Source organism: Mobula hypostoma, unplaced genomic scaffold (assembly GCF_963921235.1).
Source record: "Mobula hypostoma unplaced genomic scaffold, sMobHyp1.1 scaffold_36, whole genome shotgun sequence".
Lineage (NCBI taxonomy): Eukaryota > Metazoa > Chordata > Chondrichthyes > Myliobatiformes > Myliobatidae > Mobula > Mobula hypostoma.
The window spans coordinates 4,638,550-4,658,467 of record NW_026948187.1 but is presented as its reverse complement, the minus strand read 5'-3'; the positions used below and the strand labels follow the sequence as shown (position 1 = coordinate 4,658,467).

The 19,918-nt window shown below is 44.6% G+C and overlaps 1 protein-coding gene across 5 annotated transcripts; it reads right to left on the bottom strand.

Moving 5' to 3' along the window:
* Window positions 1-4,081: 4,081 nt before the first annotated feature.
* On the bottom strand, window positions 4,082-17,827 carry LOC134341593 (zinc finger protein 239-like). Of its 5 annotated transcripts, XM_063039455.1 has the most exons (4): window positions 17,737-17,827; window positions 17,136-17,248; window positions 13,670-13,833; window positions 4,082-5,923 (listed from the first exon to the last, which is right to left on the bottom strand). In XM_063039455.1, exon 4 carries the CDS (start codon window positions 5,514-5,516, stop codon window positions 4,812-4,814), a length of 705 nt encoding a protein of 234 aa, XP_062895525.1. In that variant the 5' UTR covers window positions 5,517-5,923; window positions 13,670-13,833; window positions 17,136-17,248; window positions 17,737-17,827; the 3' UTR covers window positions 4,082-4,811. The 5 variants fall into 5 exon arrangements, 4 of the variants coding, with proteins under 4 accessions (XP_062895525.1, XP_062895524.1, XP_062895522.1 ...); XM_063039454.1 differs by lacking the exon at window positions 17,737-17,827 and having other exon boundaries at window positions 17,136-17,496; XM_063039452.1 differs by lacking the exons at window positions 17,136-17,248; window positions 17,737-17,827 and adding an exon at window positions 16,842-16,970 and having other exon boundaries at window positions 13,670-13,837.
* Window positions 17,828-19,918: the final 2,091 nt, after the last annotated feature.

Below are 19,918 nucleotides of genomic sequence, written 5' to 3'. Positions count from 1 at the left end.
ACATCCTTCCTTTATCCTGCATTTTCTGATAGAAAGCAGGTATGTGTAGGTAGTGGAACCTGGGAATGATTAGAAATTAAATGAGGGGATTGAAGCCCAATTCCTGAGGTAAATAGTAAGGTGGGGGATTGCCAGAAGGGTCCGTGACAAATAAAGCGCCTTGTTAAATGTATACAACATGTCTGCATCAGTGTTATCTTGTATTTCCATACAATGTTACATTGGGCCATTACACATCTATTGTCAAAGAAGTACTTGCATAAATAGCTAAACTACCTTCACACAAGCAAGGACAGAAAACAGGGCAAAGTTAGTATACTTATTTATTCAGTAAGCAATAGGTCAAAGTATTTGGTAAGTACATTTCTAACTCTTCTGGCTTCAGTATTGTTTCTGTCTGTTCTGAAATTGTTAGGTTGTGTGGGGAGTTGCGTTCAAGAAAACAATGAAATGCCGTGCTGCCGCCATCTGTTCCGGCACGTCATGACAGCGTTTTTAAAAATATCTGTTTCGCCCGTCCACACTGCACTGCACAATCGGCGTTTTCAACTTTACATGCTCAGGAGGGCGTTATACAAAATCTCTGTTTTTGAGGGAGGAAAACACTGTTTCAGTGTGGACAGAGGGTCAAAACGAAGAGAAAATGCTTTGGTTACGGATTTATCCAGTCTAGTGTGGACGTAGCCTTAGACGAGTCAATTGTTTCATTATCAGGGTTGCCAGATTCATATATTTTGACAACACTCACAGATGGTGCCTGCTTGTCAAAATAAGGCTTTATCATACTTATGTGTACCACCTGTGTTAGTTGACGTCGGTCGGGTGTTTTAGTAACATAATTCGCATCATTACTTTGAGAGACTATTTCATACGGTCCATTGAATTTCCCCTGAAGTGGATTCGTCAACATTGGAAATAGGACAAGCACGTTATCCCCCACCTGGTATTTTCTGTCGCAAGCCCACTCATCAAACCGACACTTCATCTTGTTTTGAGAAATCATTAAGTTTTGTCTTGCTAGACTACAAGCTTGGTGTAGTTTATTTTTGAACTTCAAAAACATAGTGTAACAAGTTAACATGTACATCCCCATCAAACCACTGTTCCTATAACAAGGCCAAAGTTCCCCTCATTCTATGACCAAATACAAGTTCAAAAGGACTAAAGCCCAGTAATTCCAGTACCGACTCTCTTACTGCGAACAAAAGCAAATGTTTCTTTCATCCCAGTCTTTTCCATTTTCAACACGGTATGTCTTAATCATTGTTTAGAGGGTAGAATGAAATCTTTCTAAAGCCTCTTGTGATTCCAGGTGGTATTCAGACAATGTCATTTGTTTAGCTCCCAGTTCATAAACTACCTGCTGGAACAATCCAGATGTAAAATTACTTCCTTGATCAGACTGGATTTCTTTAGGTAAACCAAATAAGGTAAAAAAACTTGGTAAGAGCCTTTGCCACACTTTTAGCTTTAATATTTCTGAGAGGTATTGCCTCTGGGAATCCGGACGCAGTACACATAATAGTTAGCAAATACTGATGGCCAGATTCAGTCTTTGGCAATGGGCCAACACAATCCACTATAACTTTAGAAAAGGGTTTACCGAATACAGGTATAGGCCGGAGTGGGGCCACTGGGGTGACCTGATTAGGTTTACCGACAAATTGATAAGTGTGACAGGTTCTGCAAAAGGTCACAACCTCTTTCCTCAAATTAGGCCAGTAAAATTGTTTCATAATCCTGTTTACAGTTTTATTCACTCCAAAATAGCCACCTCAGGGCATACTGTGGGTCAAAGCTAAAATTTTAATCCTATAAACTCTAGGGACTACAACTTGGTGAACAATTGCCCATTCCTCACTCGCAGGTATAGCAGGTGGCCTCCACTTCCTCATTAATACTCCACCCTTGAGATAATAGCCAACTGGCACTTTCTTACTCTCATTATCTGAGAGAACTGTTTCTTTTAAAGCTTCAATCTCAGGGTCTTGGTTCTGTTCTGCTATAAACTCCTTCTTTTCCATCAGACTTACTACCTGAATCCTGTTGAAACAATGAAAGTAGAAAAGTCCCTGACAAGTCATCATAACTTGAATCCCGATTTTGGCTATCATGGGTATCAGAATCATGCTGCACAGAACCATCTGTGTTGGTAGACTTTTTAGACATACTTCGAGTTACTGCGCAGGAAGGATAAATGTAAAAATCCATCTGTGGGTCGTCACTGGTTGGCTTAGTTGTCAACTGCACTGCAGGAACAACTTTACCATCTGCCAGGTCATTCCCTAACAGCAAAGTAACAACTTCCACCTGTAAACTGGAGCATAATCCAATCTTAACAGGTCCCGAAACCAACTCTGACTGTAAAGTTACCCTGTGCAATGGCACAGAAACCATGCCACCCGCAATGCCTTTAATAAGATTCATCTCACCAATGTTAGTCTCATCACCAAACTTTAGAACACTGTCTAATATAAGTAACTGAGAAGCCCCAGTATCTCGAAGAATTTTCACTGGTACTGGGGTTGACCCTTTCTTTACTAATACAAACCCATCTGACATAAAATGATCAAATACCTTCTTAACTCGGTCAGACCTCTCAGTCCTTAACTAAGCCTCAACAGAGTGTTCAGAACCCTGTGGGTTTATATGTGCTTCAACATATTGATCACAGGCATTTGGGACTGTCTCCTTTTCCTTTTTCTTCTTCAGGATGGAATAATTAGCCATCATATGACGAGCTTTCTTACAATAGTAACAAGTAAGAACAGAATATTTCTCCTTCAACTGCTGCCCTTCATCCTTACACTTGTTACTAATCCCAGCTTTAATTTCTGGTTATCCCTGCTACTCTTCTGGAAGCTCTTATTCGGCGTAAAATTAACCTTATGAGTTAAAACAAACTCATCTGCTAATCTGGCAGACACCTGCAAAGTGGCAGCATCCTTTTCATCTAAGTACATCTTTATATCACCAGGGATACACCTTTTGAATTCTTCAATTAAAACCAACTCTTTCAAGCTGTTAAAATCATCATTTACATTTTTATGTGTGTACCAGTGGTCAAAACACACAAATTTCTCATAAGTAAATTCCATATAACAGATTTCCTCAAATTTCTAAACTTTTGCTTCTGGGACCAACCCGTAAGCCTTGAGCACAGCCTGTTTCACTATGTCCCAATCAGCTGCTTCATCAACTGTCAGAGTAGAACAGTCTTGCTGAGCTTTCCCCTTAATTACACTTTGTAAGAGAATAGGCCAACCCTCTTTTGGCCACTTTAAACTCTGAGCAAACTTCTCAAAATGCTGGAAGTATTTATCAATATCCGCCTCATCAAATGGAGGAACCAATTTAACTTCCCGACTGGCCTCAAACTTATCACCAGAGTCTAATGCCAGATGCCTTTGCTGCAATCTCTCTATCTTTTCCAGCTCAAACAGCCCGTCTTTGTGCTTCCTCCCTCTGGTTTTCTGCCTCTTCTCTGTTTTTCTGCTTCTCTGTGCCCTCCTCATTGTCAATTTCACCTTAGCAAATTTTAACCTTTTAGCAATACTCAACAACCCAATCCTTCTGGCATCCTCTCATGCCCGAGAGACTAGCGCTTCCAGAAATCTATCAACATCCATTGCTGCTGATTTTCCACACACAAATAAATCAAAAGGGATTTCCCCAATGAAATCGATAATTAATCAATAATACGCCCCCAAATTTGTTCATATCCCGAACACAGGCCCCAATTTTGTTATGAACAGTAACGCTTTAGAAATGAACCAGCAGCAATAGGCTACACCTGGAGTCTGGTTTTGATGTTAAAACCACTGTCATTACGAGTATCTACTTATAATATAGTAACTTAAGCAAGATAAACAAAAGTGAACAGTATTATGTGTATATATGTGTTTAAATATAACTCCCAAAATATTGAGCTCTGGGAAAACAAGACTTAGAGTCTTGAGATGGTAAAGTATGAAAGTTCAGTTCATCCATGGAATAGGTGATGAGAGAGATATTTGTAATCCAGGGTAAATGTCAAGAGAAGGCAATTATATCGAATTGCACAGGTCCCATGGTGGTAAAACAACAGAATAGTCACTGTAGATTTTATTCGTCGTCGTTCTAAATCCACATACGAATTATCACCAAAAGTGACTTGTCACAAGGTGTATCGTCTTCAAGTGAATAACCACACCCAAACCCAGGCAATGGTTAACACATAAGTGGTCTTCACAGGATATCCCAAATCTGTTCCACTCCAATGGAACAAACAAGGTGACAACCACACATTCGATGAATGCTGAATCGATAATTAACCCACCCTTGTGGGCAAAGTATAATTCTAAACAGTGACCCTTGCCACTAGTTCCCTGGTTTCGATCCTTCCATTTTTCTTCCTTTGTCTCCATTTGACTCTTAGTGTTTGTGCCCTCAGTTAAAAGTGAACAAGCTGTGAGCGATGTAAACAAACTGCAAATCAGACTGATTAGCCTTCTTAATCTCTCTCTCTCTCTTAAAATGACAGTCCACAGCAAACGAAACCAAGGGATTCATGACAATGGTAACTCCCCACTGTGAACTGACTGGTGTACCAGTAGTTGGGATGACTGAGTGAATCCTTTCCCACATTCTGAGCAGGTGAACAGCTTCTCCGTAGTGTGAACTCGCTGGTGTCTCTGTAGGGTGGATGAATCAGTGAATCTCTTCCCACATTCTGAGCAGGTGAACGGCTTTTCCCCAGTGTGAACTCGCCGATGATTCTGTAGGTAGGATGACCGAGTGAATTCCTTCCCACAAACTGAGCAGGTGAACAGCTACTCCCCAGTGTGAACTGACTGATGTACCAGTAGGTTGGATGACTGAGTGAATCTCTTCCCACAGACTGAGCATGTGAACGGCCTCTCTCCAGTGTGAACTGACTGGTGTTTCTGTAGGGTGGATGAATGAGTGAATCTCTTCCCACAGACTGAGCAGGTGAATGGCTTCTCCCCAGTGTGAACTCGCTGATGACTCTGTAGGGTGGATGAATGAGTGAATCTCTTCCCACAGTCTGAGCAGGTGAATGGCTTCTCCCCAGTGTGAACTCGCTGATGACTCTGTAAGGTGGATGAATGAGTGAATCTCTTCCCACAGTCTGAGCAGGTGAACGGCCTCTCCCCAGTGTGAACTCGCTGATGTACCTTCAGTTGAGATGACTGAGTGAATCCTTTCCCGCAGTCTGAGCAGGTGAATGGCCTCTCCCCAGTGTGAACTCGCTGATGTACCTTCAGTTCAGATGAGCAAGTGAATCCCTTCCCACAGTCTGAGCAGGTGAATGGCCACTCCCCAGTGTGAACTGACTTGTGTACCAGTAGGTCGGATGACCGAGTGAATCCCCTCCCGCAGTCTGAGCAGGTGAACGGCCTCTCTCCAGTGTGAACTCGCTGATGTAACTTCAGTCTAGATGAGTAAGTGAATCCTTTCCCACAGTCCGAGCATGTGAATGGTCGCTCCCCGGTGTGAACTGGCTGGTGAGCCATTAGGTCAGATGACTGAGTGAATTCTTCCCCAGAAATTCAGCAGATGAACAGCCTCTGCCCAGTGTGAACTGACTGGTGTGTCCACAGGTGATAAGACCGACTGAATCCCTTCTCACACACAGAAGAGGTGAATGGCCTTGCCCAGTGTGAACTAGCTGATGTACCTTCAGTTGAGATGACCGACTGAATCCATTCCCACTGTCTGAGCAGATGAACGGGTTCCCCCCTGTGTAAAATGATGGGTGTGGCAGTCGGTCAGATGATCGAGTGAATCCCTCCCCACAGTCTGAGCACGAAGGATGATCGAGTGAATCCCTTGCTCCACTTCTTAAATATCTGGACAGAGACAGCAAAACTAGCGTGTTGTGTTTGAGATTCCCATAGACAAATTCCTTGCCATTCTTAACCTGAAAAAAGATTTACAAAATCCATCAATGGGTGTAGGACAACATTTCAGATGAGATCACTTGAGTTGTCAAGGTGAGATCTGACATCACCCTGTTACAGTGAAGTTCAACCCAAGTTGGAGAGAGAAATCATCTTCTAACTGGGCACAGTGCTGGTATCTGGAATGACCATCAAATTCTCTGATGCTCTTCCTGTCTCTATAAGAATGGGGCATTTCTGCCATCTCCAATCTGTGACCTGGCTCAGTTTGACTCTCTCCTTTGGTATTATTCCCTGTTCTCAGTGATCTGAATGGGTGTCTGGCCCCACAGTAACTGAAACACTCTCACTCAAATAGCCGGCAGTGTATTCCACACACCCACCACTCTCTGTGTAAAAAAACTTACCGCTGACACCCACTCGGTTTCTATTTCCAAGCACCTCAAAACTCTGCCCCTTCGTGTTAGCCATTTCAGCCCTGGGAAAAAACCTCTGGCTATCCACACCATCAATGCCCCTCATCATCTTATACACCTAAAAAGGCTCTAAACATAAACAAGGAAATTATACATTGCTTCGTGGATTTGTTAGAAGTATACAAAATTATGCCGGTACAGATATGGTAAATGCAAGCAGCTTTTTCCACAGAGGTTGGGTGGGATGACAACCAGATGTCATGGGTAAATGGGAAAGGTGAAAATTTAATGCAAACATGTGGAAAAGCTCTTTATTGAAATGGTCGTGAGAGTGTGGAATGAGATGTCAGCACAAGTGGTGAATATGAGCTCAGTTTTACCATTTAGAAGAAGTTTGATAGGTACCTGGATGGTAGGGGTATGGAGGGCGATGGTCCCAGTGCAGGTAGTTGCATTAGACAGCTTAAATGTTTTTTCAGCATTGACTAGATGGGCCAAATGGCCTGTTTCCATCCTGAAATTCTCCATGTTTCTATGACAGAGAAGCTAGCCAAACTTGTTTGGAAGGGAAAAGGTAGGAGTGACGATGGAGCAGCAATGGCTGGAGTTTCTGGGAGCAATTCGGGAACTGAGTGATCGATCCATCCCAAAGAAGCGGAAGCATTGGAAAGGCAGTAGGACACAACCGTGGCTGAAATGAGAAGCCAAAGCCAACATAGAAGCCAAAGAGAGGGCAAACAAAAGAGCAAATACTATTTGGAAGCTTTTAGAAAAAAACAGAAGACGACTGAAATAAAAGTCAGATGAGCTCAGAGCATGGAATTATGATATTGTAGTCATTAATGAGTCTTGGTAGCACCCAACAGTCTGAGGCATTTAGAAGAACAAAATATTTGGGGGGCTCAATATCTCTTGAAAACCAAGGTACCCTGCACCAGTTACCTTTCAACTTTTATTTTGGCAGGCTCATACAAAATAGACACCCTCAAAATTTCACTTCTGAAGAACTCCCAAATACCAAGTACTCTTTTGCCAAAAAGCAGCCTGTCCCAAACCACACTTGTCAGATCCTTTGATACCATCAAAATTGACCTTTCTCCAATTTAGAATTTCAACCTGTGGTCCAGACCTCTCTTTTTCCATATTTGCTTTGAATCTCATGGCATTATGATCACTAATTTCTGTCACCAGCACTGAATCATTTACTTACAGCTTATTGCACACTTCTACGTCGGGTATTCTACGTACTGATTAAGGGCACATTTGACAAACTCTACCCCATCTAGTCCTTTTACAGTATGGGAGTCCCAGTCAAAATATGGAAAGTTAAAATAACTTACTGAATCAACCTTTGTTTCTTGGCATGGTCTGCGATCTCTCTACAAATTTGTTCCTCTCAATCCCTCAGACTGTTGGGTGCAACCAAATCCCAATAATGGCTACAACATCATAATTCCCTGCCCTGAGCTCATCTGGCTTTCCTACGATGCTTCTTGCATTGTGATATATTCAGCTCAGCACATTCATCACACCATGCTCAACCATTTCATCGCTCACTCTATCTGAGGTCTGAACAACATCTGACAGATGGCAAGAAAACAACCTCTCCCTGAGTGTCACAAGAACAAAGGAGCTGATTGTGGACGACAAGAGGACTGGAGACAGGCTAACCCCTATTGACATCAATGGATCTGGGGTTGAGAGTGTGAACAGCTTTAAGTTCCTTGGCATAAACATCACCGAGGATCTCACATGGTTGTGTTTTGATAAGAGCACAGCAGCACCTCCTTCACATCATATAGTTGAAGAAGTCTGGGATGGGGCCCCAAATCCTAAGAACCTTCTAAAGGGATACAGCTGAGAGCATCCTGTCTGGCTGCATAACTGCGTGGAATGGGAACTGTACTTCCCTTCATCGTAGGACCCTGCAGAGAGTGGTGCGGATAGCCCAGCGAATCTGTAGGTGTGAACTTTCCACTATTCAGGACATTTACATAGACAGGTGTGTAAAAAGGATATTGGGGACCCAATTCACCACCACTACAAACTGTTCCTGCTGCTACCATCCAGGAAACGGTACCACAGCAAAAGGACCAACAGGCTCTGGGACATCATCTTCTACCAGGCCATCAGTCTGATTAATTCATGGTGATACAATTGATTTCTATGTCTTATGTACAAACTATTTATTATAAATGACTCTAAGTTACACATTACACATTTAGACGGAGACGTAAAGATTTCTACTCCTCATGTATATGAAGGATGTATGTAATAAAGTCAATTGAATTCACCCTCTCCACTATCTGTTCTGTCATTCTGGCTCCCATTCCCCCCACAACTATTTTAACCACATCACCCTCTCCCCCACACTAGCACTAGCAAGCCTTACCACTAGGATATTAGTCCCCTCTCATTCTATTCCCCTAAGTAACGAATCCCCTGTCATCCCTTTGAATTTTTTCTGCTAGGTAATCTCCCCAACAGCTTCGAAAGTGGTCCACCTGTTGTTGTGTGGGATAGCAACAAGAGTACTCTGCGATGGCTATTTAACCTCATTCCCCTTCCTGACTCTCACCCAGTTTCCTATGTCCTGCACCTTGGGTGCAACTCACCTCTCTTCATGTCATATCTATCACCCCCTCCAACCTCTGGATGATCTAGAATTCATCCATTTCAAGTTCCAACTCCTTAAAGTGCAGGGTTACAAGCTCCAGCTGGATGCACATCCTGTAGGTGAGGGTATCAGGGACACTGGAGGTCTCCCCACCTTCCCACCAATGTCCCCTCTAGTTTGTAATGACCAGCGTATACATAAATCTTGTATTGTGCATTTCTATTTTTACCCAGTGACAACATGTGCACAGTGAATTTTATATAGAGAAAAGTATTCATTTTAACAGCTAGCAAATCACTGTCGATAGGAACTTTGATCTCCTCTGGGTTTGATCAAGTTCATCTGCACTCTCACACAACCTATGTAGCAGGCCTGTAACGGGTAATGAAGTATTTTCTCACCAGAGCTTTTGCACATTGTCCATCTGTGGTTTGCTTGCTAAATTACACTTTAAAAAGTCAGATTTCCAAATATCACTCCACTTCATCCCACTTGCGAATTCTCCAGCAACTTTTGTATCACCACAATACACACAGGTAACACCAGTTTCTGTATTGGACATAAATATTTTCCCTGAACCCTCCTGAGGAATTGAGGATATATTCAAAAATCATTTCGAACCTATGTAACCTCTGGCTAAAAGAATAATAGGGACTGAATAGGAATGTTTGAACTGAAGTAAACTCTGTCGTCAGCGGTTAGCTAAGACATGTTCATTACCAGTTCTCTGCGGCTTGCAGAGAGACACACTGAGAGCTGATAAAATTATACATTGTACCTTCGTTAGTTGATAACATTATACATTGTACCCTCGTTTGAGTAAAGGGAGGAGGCCTCACTGATAAGGACAGGAACAAATATCTGTTTGTAATTAAGTCAGGGCCTTGCAAAGGGAACAACGGATAAAGACTGGATAGTACATCCATCTGTAACTAAAACCTTGATTTAATGAACTCTCTTATCTAAGTAATTAAGTTTTGCAATAACAGACATGGTGGCTGTACCAGTTCAAATAACATCTACCAATAGTAATGTATGGGGCTTACTATGTATAAATATACGGCTGTAACCTGACTAACTCATTCCACTCGTCAGATGGTGGCAGTGCTTACGTGCCTTCCCTTTGACAACTGGGTCTTAAACTCCTGCAGCAGAATGCGCAATAAACTGTGCTGATGATAAGAAGCTGGTCTCCCGAGTTTTATTCAGATTCAACTTTAACATTTGGTGTCACAAACTGGATCCCAATATCGGGAGTGCCAAGCAGACTGTGGTAGGATATTACCTCACGAGAAAAAGCAGTAAATTTGATATGGAAAAAGAACTGTGGAAAGAAGTGGAAATTGTTGAAAAGGGAATGGAAGGAAAAGGCAGATGTAAAGTGGAACAGTATATTATTAGCAAGTTGGAGGAATAATGCATGTGACAAAGGGACAGAGGTATGTACTGCAGAAGGAATGCCAAAGGCTGGGAGACGCTAAAAACGGAGTGTGAACGGTGGATGGGCGTGTGAAAACGAGAGCAGGAAAAACAACGTAAGCAAACCAAGGCTGGCCTAGATAGGAGAGAAGGGCAGGAACGTCACACTAAACTTCGAACTGATCGGGAAACAAGGGATCCCGAACACATGTTTGGCATACTGACCCGTGCACCCAGTGCTCCCGAACCCCAATCCTCCCAATGCTCAGATACGGTGGTGGCTCAGGTAAAATAGCAGCATCAGGGAAGGGGAGGTCCCTATACCCTGAGATCCAGAAAGGGAAAACCGAGGATTATTCCGAGACAGTGAGGGAAGAATCCAATAAAACCCCAGAGTTAATGGCTTCACAAAGACAATTGCCCACCCAAATGCTGCCCAATCCACAAGCAGGACTGCCCTCAGTGATGCCTCGGTATGCACCCTGGAAGCCTTAAGAAATGATAATGATCACGAATCAGGCCCCAGACAGAAAAGGAAGACCAGCACAGTTTGCTCAGTATGTCCGCAGTACTATACAGGTGTTCAATGCCACCCCGCTAGATTTATTCCGTCTCTGCTGCATGATTATCTCAGCTGATGAGGGGCGGAAATGGAAGGCAGAATTGAGATACCAAACCTATCAGGAGTTTCAGGCGGGAAACCATAATGAGAATGAACAGACAGACCAGATTATTCAGGCCTTGGAAAGGGCTCTCCAGAACTCGTAAACATCACTAAAGTACTTGAATGCAAACCTCAGCCTGGGGAATCGGGACCAGACTATTGGGAGTGATTTGTGGCCTGCCAAGGCACTTTCACAGGAGACCAAGGCTTTAATGTGGGAATCCGTTCCCCCAGTTTAATGCCTTACTGCTCCAATGCTTACCAATTAAGTTAGCCAACATGATTAACACAAATAATATAGATTGGCCCGACAATGACCGAAATCGATTGCAACGAGCTTTGACATATTATCGGGACCCAGCTTTCGAACCCGTTCAACCCTGAAGGGAACTAATATTAAAGGTGAATATGTTTAGTGGGAAGCAGGACACGAGTGGACTATATCTGGGGATCAGAAATGGGAACAAAAACCTACCAAGGGACAGGTGGGGACAACAACCCGTTTAGAAATTGACAAGCAAGGATGCTTCCTACCGTGATTACCACCCCTCAGGAAGAGCCCAATGTGATATTGCAAGTTGCTAGAATTCCAGTTCTGTTTATGATTGATATCGGGGCAACCACAACCACTCTCGGTCAGGAAATAGTATCGGAAAAGGGATTCCAGCTATCAGACGCTACAATCACTTTGTCTGGGTTTGAAGGCACGGAACGTACATATTCACGTACCCAGCCACTGCAGGTAGATTTCCATGGGAACCAGTGTGGGGTTTCATTTACACTCACCACCAGTCAGGGTGTAATCTTTCAGGGAGAGACTTTCTCTGTCCGTTGGAAGTCGAGATTCTATACACAGGCAAGGATATCACCCTGGGACTAGCGAACAACCAACAGCTTTACCAGTTACTGATCCCCCGGCCCCCTGCCACAGAGGTGGGCACTTAATTTGGACCCCACTTCGTTTGAAGCCCCTCTGCCAGTGGTTCATCCCCATGTGACTCTCTGTTATGACCCTACGGGGTGCTCAACTGAGGAAAGCCAATATTATGCACCCTTCGAGGGACAGAGTTTCCCACTCACAGTGTTTAGAGAGGTTAAAGGAAGAGAGGGCAGTGAATTACTGGCTGAAGTTCGGGATTTCCTTTGGCGACAGACAGGACTGGTGGTTCCCCATACAACCATTAGGGTTTGCCCTGGGTTGAAGCCAAAGAGCCGAGGGAAGAGCCTGGGGTTCCTTACCTACACCCTGACGAAACAAGCATCCAGCACCAAGGGAGACTGGCAAGACTTGGCTGCAACTGCCACGTCTGGGTCACCGTGTAAGAAGGACAGACTCTCCCACACGTTCTGCAATATCCCCTCAATCCCGAGGCAATATTTTATGAGGATGGAAGCTCTTTTGTGGATCCAGCAGGATATTCTGGCTATGCGATAGTGACGGACAGTGAGATGGTTGTGCAGGCCTCTTTTGAAGCAGCTGCCTCCGCCCAGAAGGCTGAGCTCATTGCTCTGACTCGTGCCTGTATCCCAGCAACAGACTAATGTGCAAACGTTTACACAGACTCCTGTTATGCATTTGGAATTGTACATGACTACGGGCCAACTGACCAAAATTCTCCAAGCATTACATTCACAGTATATTACATTACATTATATTCACAGAACCTATGCTATTATTGACACAGAATGCTGCACCTATATCCCTGATAAGTCTAAAATTACATCCCTCTCCGAGCACACCGCCAAGGAAACTGACAGCATCAAGAGAGTAGGGCAGGATTTACACGGGTTCACCAAAGGCTCGAAATGGTGGTCTTTGAAGGCCTGTTCGGTAATATGTGGGGCATGATATTGCATTATGGCCTAATAGTTGTACATATCATTGTTATAATTACTGATGTACACTGCTTTTACCCACTGATAAGCCTGTGCTGTACTCAGTTGTGTTCTCTGTAAAGAATTACTACTTTGTTGATCATGTAATGATCAAATGGAAGGAATGATAAAGAATGTAAAAGGGTTAACACTTTGTTAAACAATAGCAGCCTGTTTTCATGAAAGAAACTGCTGATGATCAACAGATTTGCTAAGCCATGCTGAGCCATATTTCTTCTTGAGGGTAGCTAGCTAGGGTTTCAGGATGCTTATCTCCTTGTGCACTCATGCATAGAGATAAGACAGCTTCAGTCTGTTCTGTGTGTGAAAGCCATTATGACTATTTTGTAATTTGTCTTTAGGGGCTGTCATGTAGTAAATAACTTTGGCTCCAGCCTGTCTCATGTGGGGGGTATCTGGATGGATATATCTGTGGTGTAAGGGGAATTGTTAGTCAGTTAGTGGATTGGGTGGGAACAGTCATAGACTGTTCCTGTATGTGTGACTAACTGAGTAAGCCCCGGGTGCTTGGAATAAAGAATTTGTACTTCCACGGTCTGTGAATGACTTTATCGGGATTCGACTTCCACAGAATGGGAGTGGTTTTAAAGGGCTGGGCTGCTGGAAGCACAATATCAGACCTGGAGTGATTGCAACTGGGTCTGACAGAGGCATAACTTCTGGGCACATTCAGTCTCACTCCAACTATTTCCTACCTTCCTTTGTACAGGTATGTAATGTCTAAAGGACCAGTGTTTGAGTAAATGAGACTCACCAAACTTTCCCCTGACTGAATCACTGGAATCTCCGAGTCAGATGGGTTCTCTCCAGTTGATGCTCTCAATCCTCGGGCTGGTTCACTTGTTGCTGTTCCCTCGTCTGCAGTCGTGGTTTGCTTCCAGTTGGGGTTTTTCTTCCAATAAATCTCTCACCGCAGGTCTAACTTTAACACGAAAGATAATGAAGCACATTAACAATAGAAAGGAGAACCAAACACTTCTGCTTCATGTTTCTAAGAACAAAACTCGCTGAAATTTAAACATTGAAAGTAAGTATAATGATCTCAGTGAACAATCTTTTATTGTCTCTCACATGTCACAAAACGATATGGGATAAGAACGAGCCATCATTCTGTCATGGTAAGACATAAGATACAGGTACAGAATTAAGTGATTCGATCCATCTGGTTTGCCCCAACACTCAACCATGGTTGAGTTTTATTCCAACACCATATTCCTGCCTCCCTCCTGTAACACTGAAGCTACTCATCCTTTCCTCAGATTAGCAGTCATTGCTTCCAAAGGAACTCCAGAAACAAACATCTGATCCCAGACCAGAAAAACTTGCTCAACACCTCATAAGCCTGGGCAGCTCGGTCCCTGGGTCCAATTTACCTGGATCAAAAACTGTGATATCCCAGGACTCAACCTCACAGAGTCACACAGCTGAAACTGCCAATCACCGACCCTGAGAGACTCACACATCGTCCCCACATCTCACACTGGGTAGTGCAATCCTGGATTTCCCCACAACCAATGTCCAGCAGCTCGAAATTTCTGCTTCATTGCAGAAGGACGACCATCCATCCCCATCTGTAGAAGCATTAACCAAAGTCAAAACCAAAACACCAACAGTTCCATATCCCTGGAATGTAGATCACAGGATTATAGCCCAAGCACCAACTCTCCCAGTACTCTTTGTTGCCAGTAAAATGCTGCAGTGTGTCAGCCAGTCACTGTTCAAAAACTAGCACTCCCACATCAATGCATAACAAAACTGGTACCTGATGACCCTCTGGCATTCCAGCTAACAAAAAACAATTCTGGAAATAACTCAGTGAGGCCAAAAGTGCAAAAGAACACTTCACAATGAACAGAAAGGTTAGAAGATTGGTGATATATAACATTGAGGTGGTGGGATACAGGGTAGACTGAGGTTTACCCAGGTTGTTGATATACACCATTGAAGCAGGAGTAGGGGGCGGGGGGTGAGGAGACTGGACAGAGTTTGAACAAGATGGGCAGAGATGAGCAGATGGAACCAAGTGGGAGAAGGGATCAAGGACAATCACTGATCGTCCTCCAGCAATACACAGATACTGAATGAATAGCACATACCACTGCATAAAATATCCTAAAATGACAAAATTAGAACAAACAACAAGAACTTTGGCATATGCCCTTTGACCCTCACCAAATTTTTATCAACACAACGTAGAAAGTTTCCCATCTGGACACTTCATGCTTTGCATGGTAACTACTCTGCCCGTGACTGCGCGGAATGGCAGAAAAATTTGGATAAGGGGTAGGCCATTTAGAACAGAGCTGAGGAAAAACATTTTCACCCAGACAGTGGTGGATATATGGAATGCTCTGCCCTAGAAGGCTGTGGAGGCCAAGTCTCTGGATGCTTTCAAGAAAGAGATGGATTGAGCTCTTAAAGATAGTGGAATCAAAGGTTGTGGGGATAAGGCAGGAACTGGATACTGATTGTGGATGATCAGCCATGATCACAGTGAATGGCGGTGCTGGCTCGAAGGGCCGAATGGCCTACTCCTGCACCTACTGTCTATTGGCTATTGGATACAGATCCGCACATCACAGAAACCATTCCCCGCGCCCCCCCCCCAGACTTCCCAGACCCTCGGTAAAGCAGGCAGTGAAATCAAAGATCCCCACAACCTGGGATGTTCTCCTTTTTCATCCATCCAAATCAGGGAGAAGACACAACAGCCATAAGCTCAAAGGACAAATGCGAGGAGCCTCAGGAAGCGAGGCAAGTTGGGGGAAGTTAACGGGACTCAGTGGCCAACGTCTGATTCCCCAAAACATGGAGGAAGCATCACCACCAACCAAACACCACGTGATCTTGCGTCACAATGCAGAGGGCGGGGCAGAGCTGCGGTAAACAACCTCACGTGATCTGTTGGCGGGAGTTCCATTTCAATTCTGCCGAAATAGACAGCCTGGGCTCCCGGTTTGGATCGTTCAATGCAGATTAAGTGAAGTCTACACATTATTGACAAGCCCAGATAACTGGGTACTAAGTATGTAATTGATAGATAGATAGATGTACTTTATTAATCCCGAGGGAAATTTGGTTTCGTTACAGCCGCACCAAACAAGAATAGAGCGTAAATATAGCATTACAAAAAATCCCAACAATCAAACAACAAAATGCAAACTATGCCAGATGGAAAATAAGTCGAGGACCAGTCTAATGGCTCAGGGTGTCTGACCCTCCACGGGAGGAGCTGCACGTTCGATGGCCACAGGCAGGAACGACCTCCCGTGCCGCCAAGTGTTGTATCACGGTGGAATGTGGCCGAAGTCCAACAGTAAAAAGTTCAGTATCCAGTCTGCAAACACGTTCCTCGATCGTAATATACTTCGGATTGCACCGTCCGTTGTTAGCCAGAACAGTAAGCACCCAATTCCTTTCCGCCGCTTACCGCTCTCAGTGCACTTCCAGTCAACCGGAACGGTATTACCCACCGAAACTCCTCGTCTCCAAAAGTCTCTGTTGTCTCGACCCGGTCCTCTTTCCTCGGCTTTGTGATCCCCCTCTGTGTTTTCCTCAGGATTTCGGCAGGGGTGTCCACCGCTCTGTTCGCTAAGCCGGCCGGGGTTTGCTGGTCCGTGGAATACACAATGCGACCTTGCTTCTGTCCCGCGTGTCGGGATGTAACCATTTCCAGCGCTAAAGAAAACCCAAATAAAACTCTCTCTACCAGCATGTTAGAGAGGGTGCAGCTTCGACGTGTTACCGTGAGAGAAAAATACAAAAATAACGTAAATTAGAAAGTAAGAAGAAGAAAGTAAAAGAATACTTCAGAGCGGCTGTACCAGGCTGCATGCAGGACCGGCGCATGCGCACTAATTGGCCCTCAGTTCGGGGCTCACGGACAACATCAGATCTCCCCGCTCGGGATCGGTCTCAATACTCACCGATGGGAAAGTGATATGTTCGGCCCGCGGACAGTGATCCCGACCCAGGAGGCGAGGAGACCATTCCCGAACCCGCCGATGAGCGGCTTCAGCACTGAGCGAAAAGGAAGCCCACCCGGACACTGTGAGCATGCGCGAAGTGAGTGTTACATCAACCGGAGGGCGGGGCCTCGGAAACAGTCGCGCAGATGCTGCCCATCTGCGGTTAAACGGGGGGTGGGGGGGGGTAAACAGGATCACGTGACCGGTGGGGTCTACCACCCCAGACCGGGACTCCAGCTACCAACTACTCACCTTAAATGTATTCGACACTTTAATAACCCCAGCGAAAATATATCATCTGTCAACTCTACCAGTCCTCTCGTAATCTTATAAACGTCCATCAAGTCTCACCCCAGCCTGCGCCGCTCTGGAAAAAACAACCCAAATTTGTCCAACCTCCCGTTATAGTTTATGCTCTCTAATCCATGCAGTATCCTGGTAAACCTCTTCTGCGCCCTCTCCAAAGCCCCGACATCCTTCCGAGAATGGGGATGACCAGAACTGTATGAAACACTATAGATGTGGTCTAACTACTTTTATCGAGCTGTGTTACGAACTGTAACGTTTTAGAAATGAACCAGCAGCAATGGAGTTCACACTGGAGTCTGGTTTTGATCTTAAAACCAGTATCCTTACTAGTATCTACTTATACTGTAGTAACTTAACGAAATAAATGAAAGTTAACAGTGTTATGTGTATATATGTGTAAATATAACTCCCAAACTATCGAGCCTGAGGGAACAAAGCTTAGAGTCTTGAGACGGTAAAGTAGGAAAGTTCAGTAATCCACGGAATAAATGATGGGACAGAGATATTTGTAATCCAGGGTGAAACCTGGAGAAAAGGCTGTTACATCAAAATAACCGTCGTCGAAGTTCTTATCCGTTGAATCCGTCCACATACAAGTTATCAGCGAAAGTGACGTGTCACAGGAATACCGTTTTACAGGTGTTACCACACAACACACCCAGGCAAGGGTTAACACAAGCGGTCCCCCAAGATATTCCAAAATCCACTCCTGTGGATATTATGAAGTGACAGCCACACACATTCGTTGTGGTTCCGTGTACCGATGATCAACTCACTCTTGTGGGCACAGAAGAGTTCCAAGCCTCAGCTGCGTCAAACTGAAGCTATCAGCTTTTCCAGTCTCTCTCTCTCTCTCTAGACTGGCCGACTGCCTGTCTGCAGATATCTATCTATCTATCTATCTATCTCTCTCTCTCTCTCTCTCTCTCTCTTTAGACTGGCCGACTGCCTGTCTGCAGATCGCTCTCTCTCTCTTATGGTTAAATCCACAGTCAGCGCCGTCAGCCTGTGACTGACGTCATAGTCCCGCCTCCTCACTCCGGCGCTCTTAAAGACACAGTCACAGTCCGACCGCAGGCTCGCAACAGCCGCAACACAACTTCCCGACTTTTCAATTCAGTGCTTCAACTGATAAAGACAACCACGCCATTTGCCTTCTTAACCACCCGATCAATCTGTGCAGTCTCTTTCAAGGAGCATTGAACTTGGAGTCTAAGATCCCTCTGATCATCAACACTGTTCAGGGTTTTGCATTTAACAGTGTACTGTCTCATACATTCGACCTACCGAGCTGCCAAGATGATCATCACTAATCAAATCTCACTGTGATTTCTCAGGTCCTGTTGAATTTATTGCCAAGTGCACAAGTACGGGAAGGTGCAGGTACAGAGAAACACCGACTTGTGGCAGCATCACAGGCAAGTACATTCAGATAACACACGGAACACAAATTATACGATTCTCTGTCAGTAACAATCTATAAATATGTTTTATGTCATTAACAATATATAAAATACATTGTGTCATGATCAATATTAAAATGTGCATTTTGTGTCAATAACAGACTTCGAAATGTTGAATTCGGTTCCTGTCTCCATTCCTCCTGTAGTCCACAACCAGCTCCTTTGTTTTTGTCACCATGAGGGAGAGGTTGTTTTCTTGACACCAGTGTGTCGGGGTGATGATTTCTTCTCTGTCGGCTGCCTCGTTATTATTTGAGATTAGGCCAATCAATGTAGTGTCGTCAGCGAATTTGTTTAGCAGATTGGAGCTGTGGGTGGCGACACAAGTCATGGGAATACAGAGAGTAAAGGAGGGGGCCAAGGTGACAACCCTGCTCGTATGAGTGCTGAGGGTCAGAGAGACAGAGGTGAGGGAGCCCACTCTTACCACCTGCCGGCGATCTGACAGGAAGTCCAGGATCCAGCTACACGAGGCGGGGTGAAGGCCGAGGTCTCTGTGCTTCTTGTCGATACTTCACGCCTTCGTATGGCTACTGCTCTGCCCATGACTGCAAGGAACCGCAGAGAACTTTGGAGAGCAGAGAACATCAGAGAAACGAGCCTCCCCTCCATGGACTCTTCCTACACTTCCCCTGCGTCGGAAAAGCCGGCCATGTACTCAAAGATCCCCACAACCCGGACATTCTTGCTGCAAACCCGTTCCCCCATCGGGGAAGAGATACAAAAGCCTTAAAGTCCGTACCACCAGGCTCAAGGACGGCTTCCTGTCTGCGGCTATAACAAATGAATGGTCTCCAGTCCAATAAAATGGACTCAACCTCACAATGTAACTCGACGTGACCCTGCACCATATGTCTATCTGCACTGCACTTTCTCTGCAGTCACAATGCTTTGTTACAGTTATTGTTTTGTCGTATATCAGCTCAATGTACTGTTGCAATGCATAGATCTGGTGACTGAAGGCAGCTGCAGGTTCATGAGGGACTGTTACTGTCAGATTCTGCAGTTCTTGCGGTAGCTCATCGCACCCAGGACTGAACCCTGGTCACTGAGCGTTGGAGGGTTCCGTTCTGCTGATGTTAGCCTTAAACTCGACTGGTGTTTAGTATTGTGGATCTGTGAAAGATAAATCAGTTCTGTATCAAAAACCCGTGTCTCAGGTACTTACTGTCTTTACCAGACTCACAATGTACACTAGAGAGGCCACTCGGCCCATCCGGTCTCTGCCCAGGTTTCTGTTCCATATAAGTATATCAAAATCTA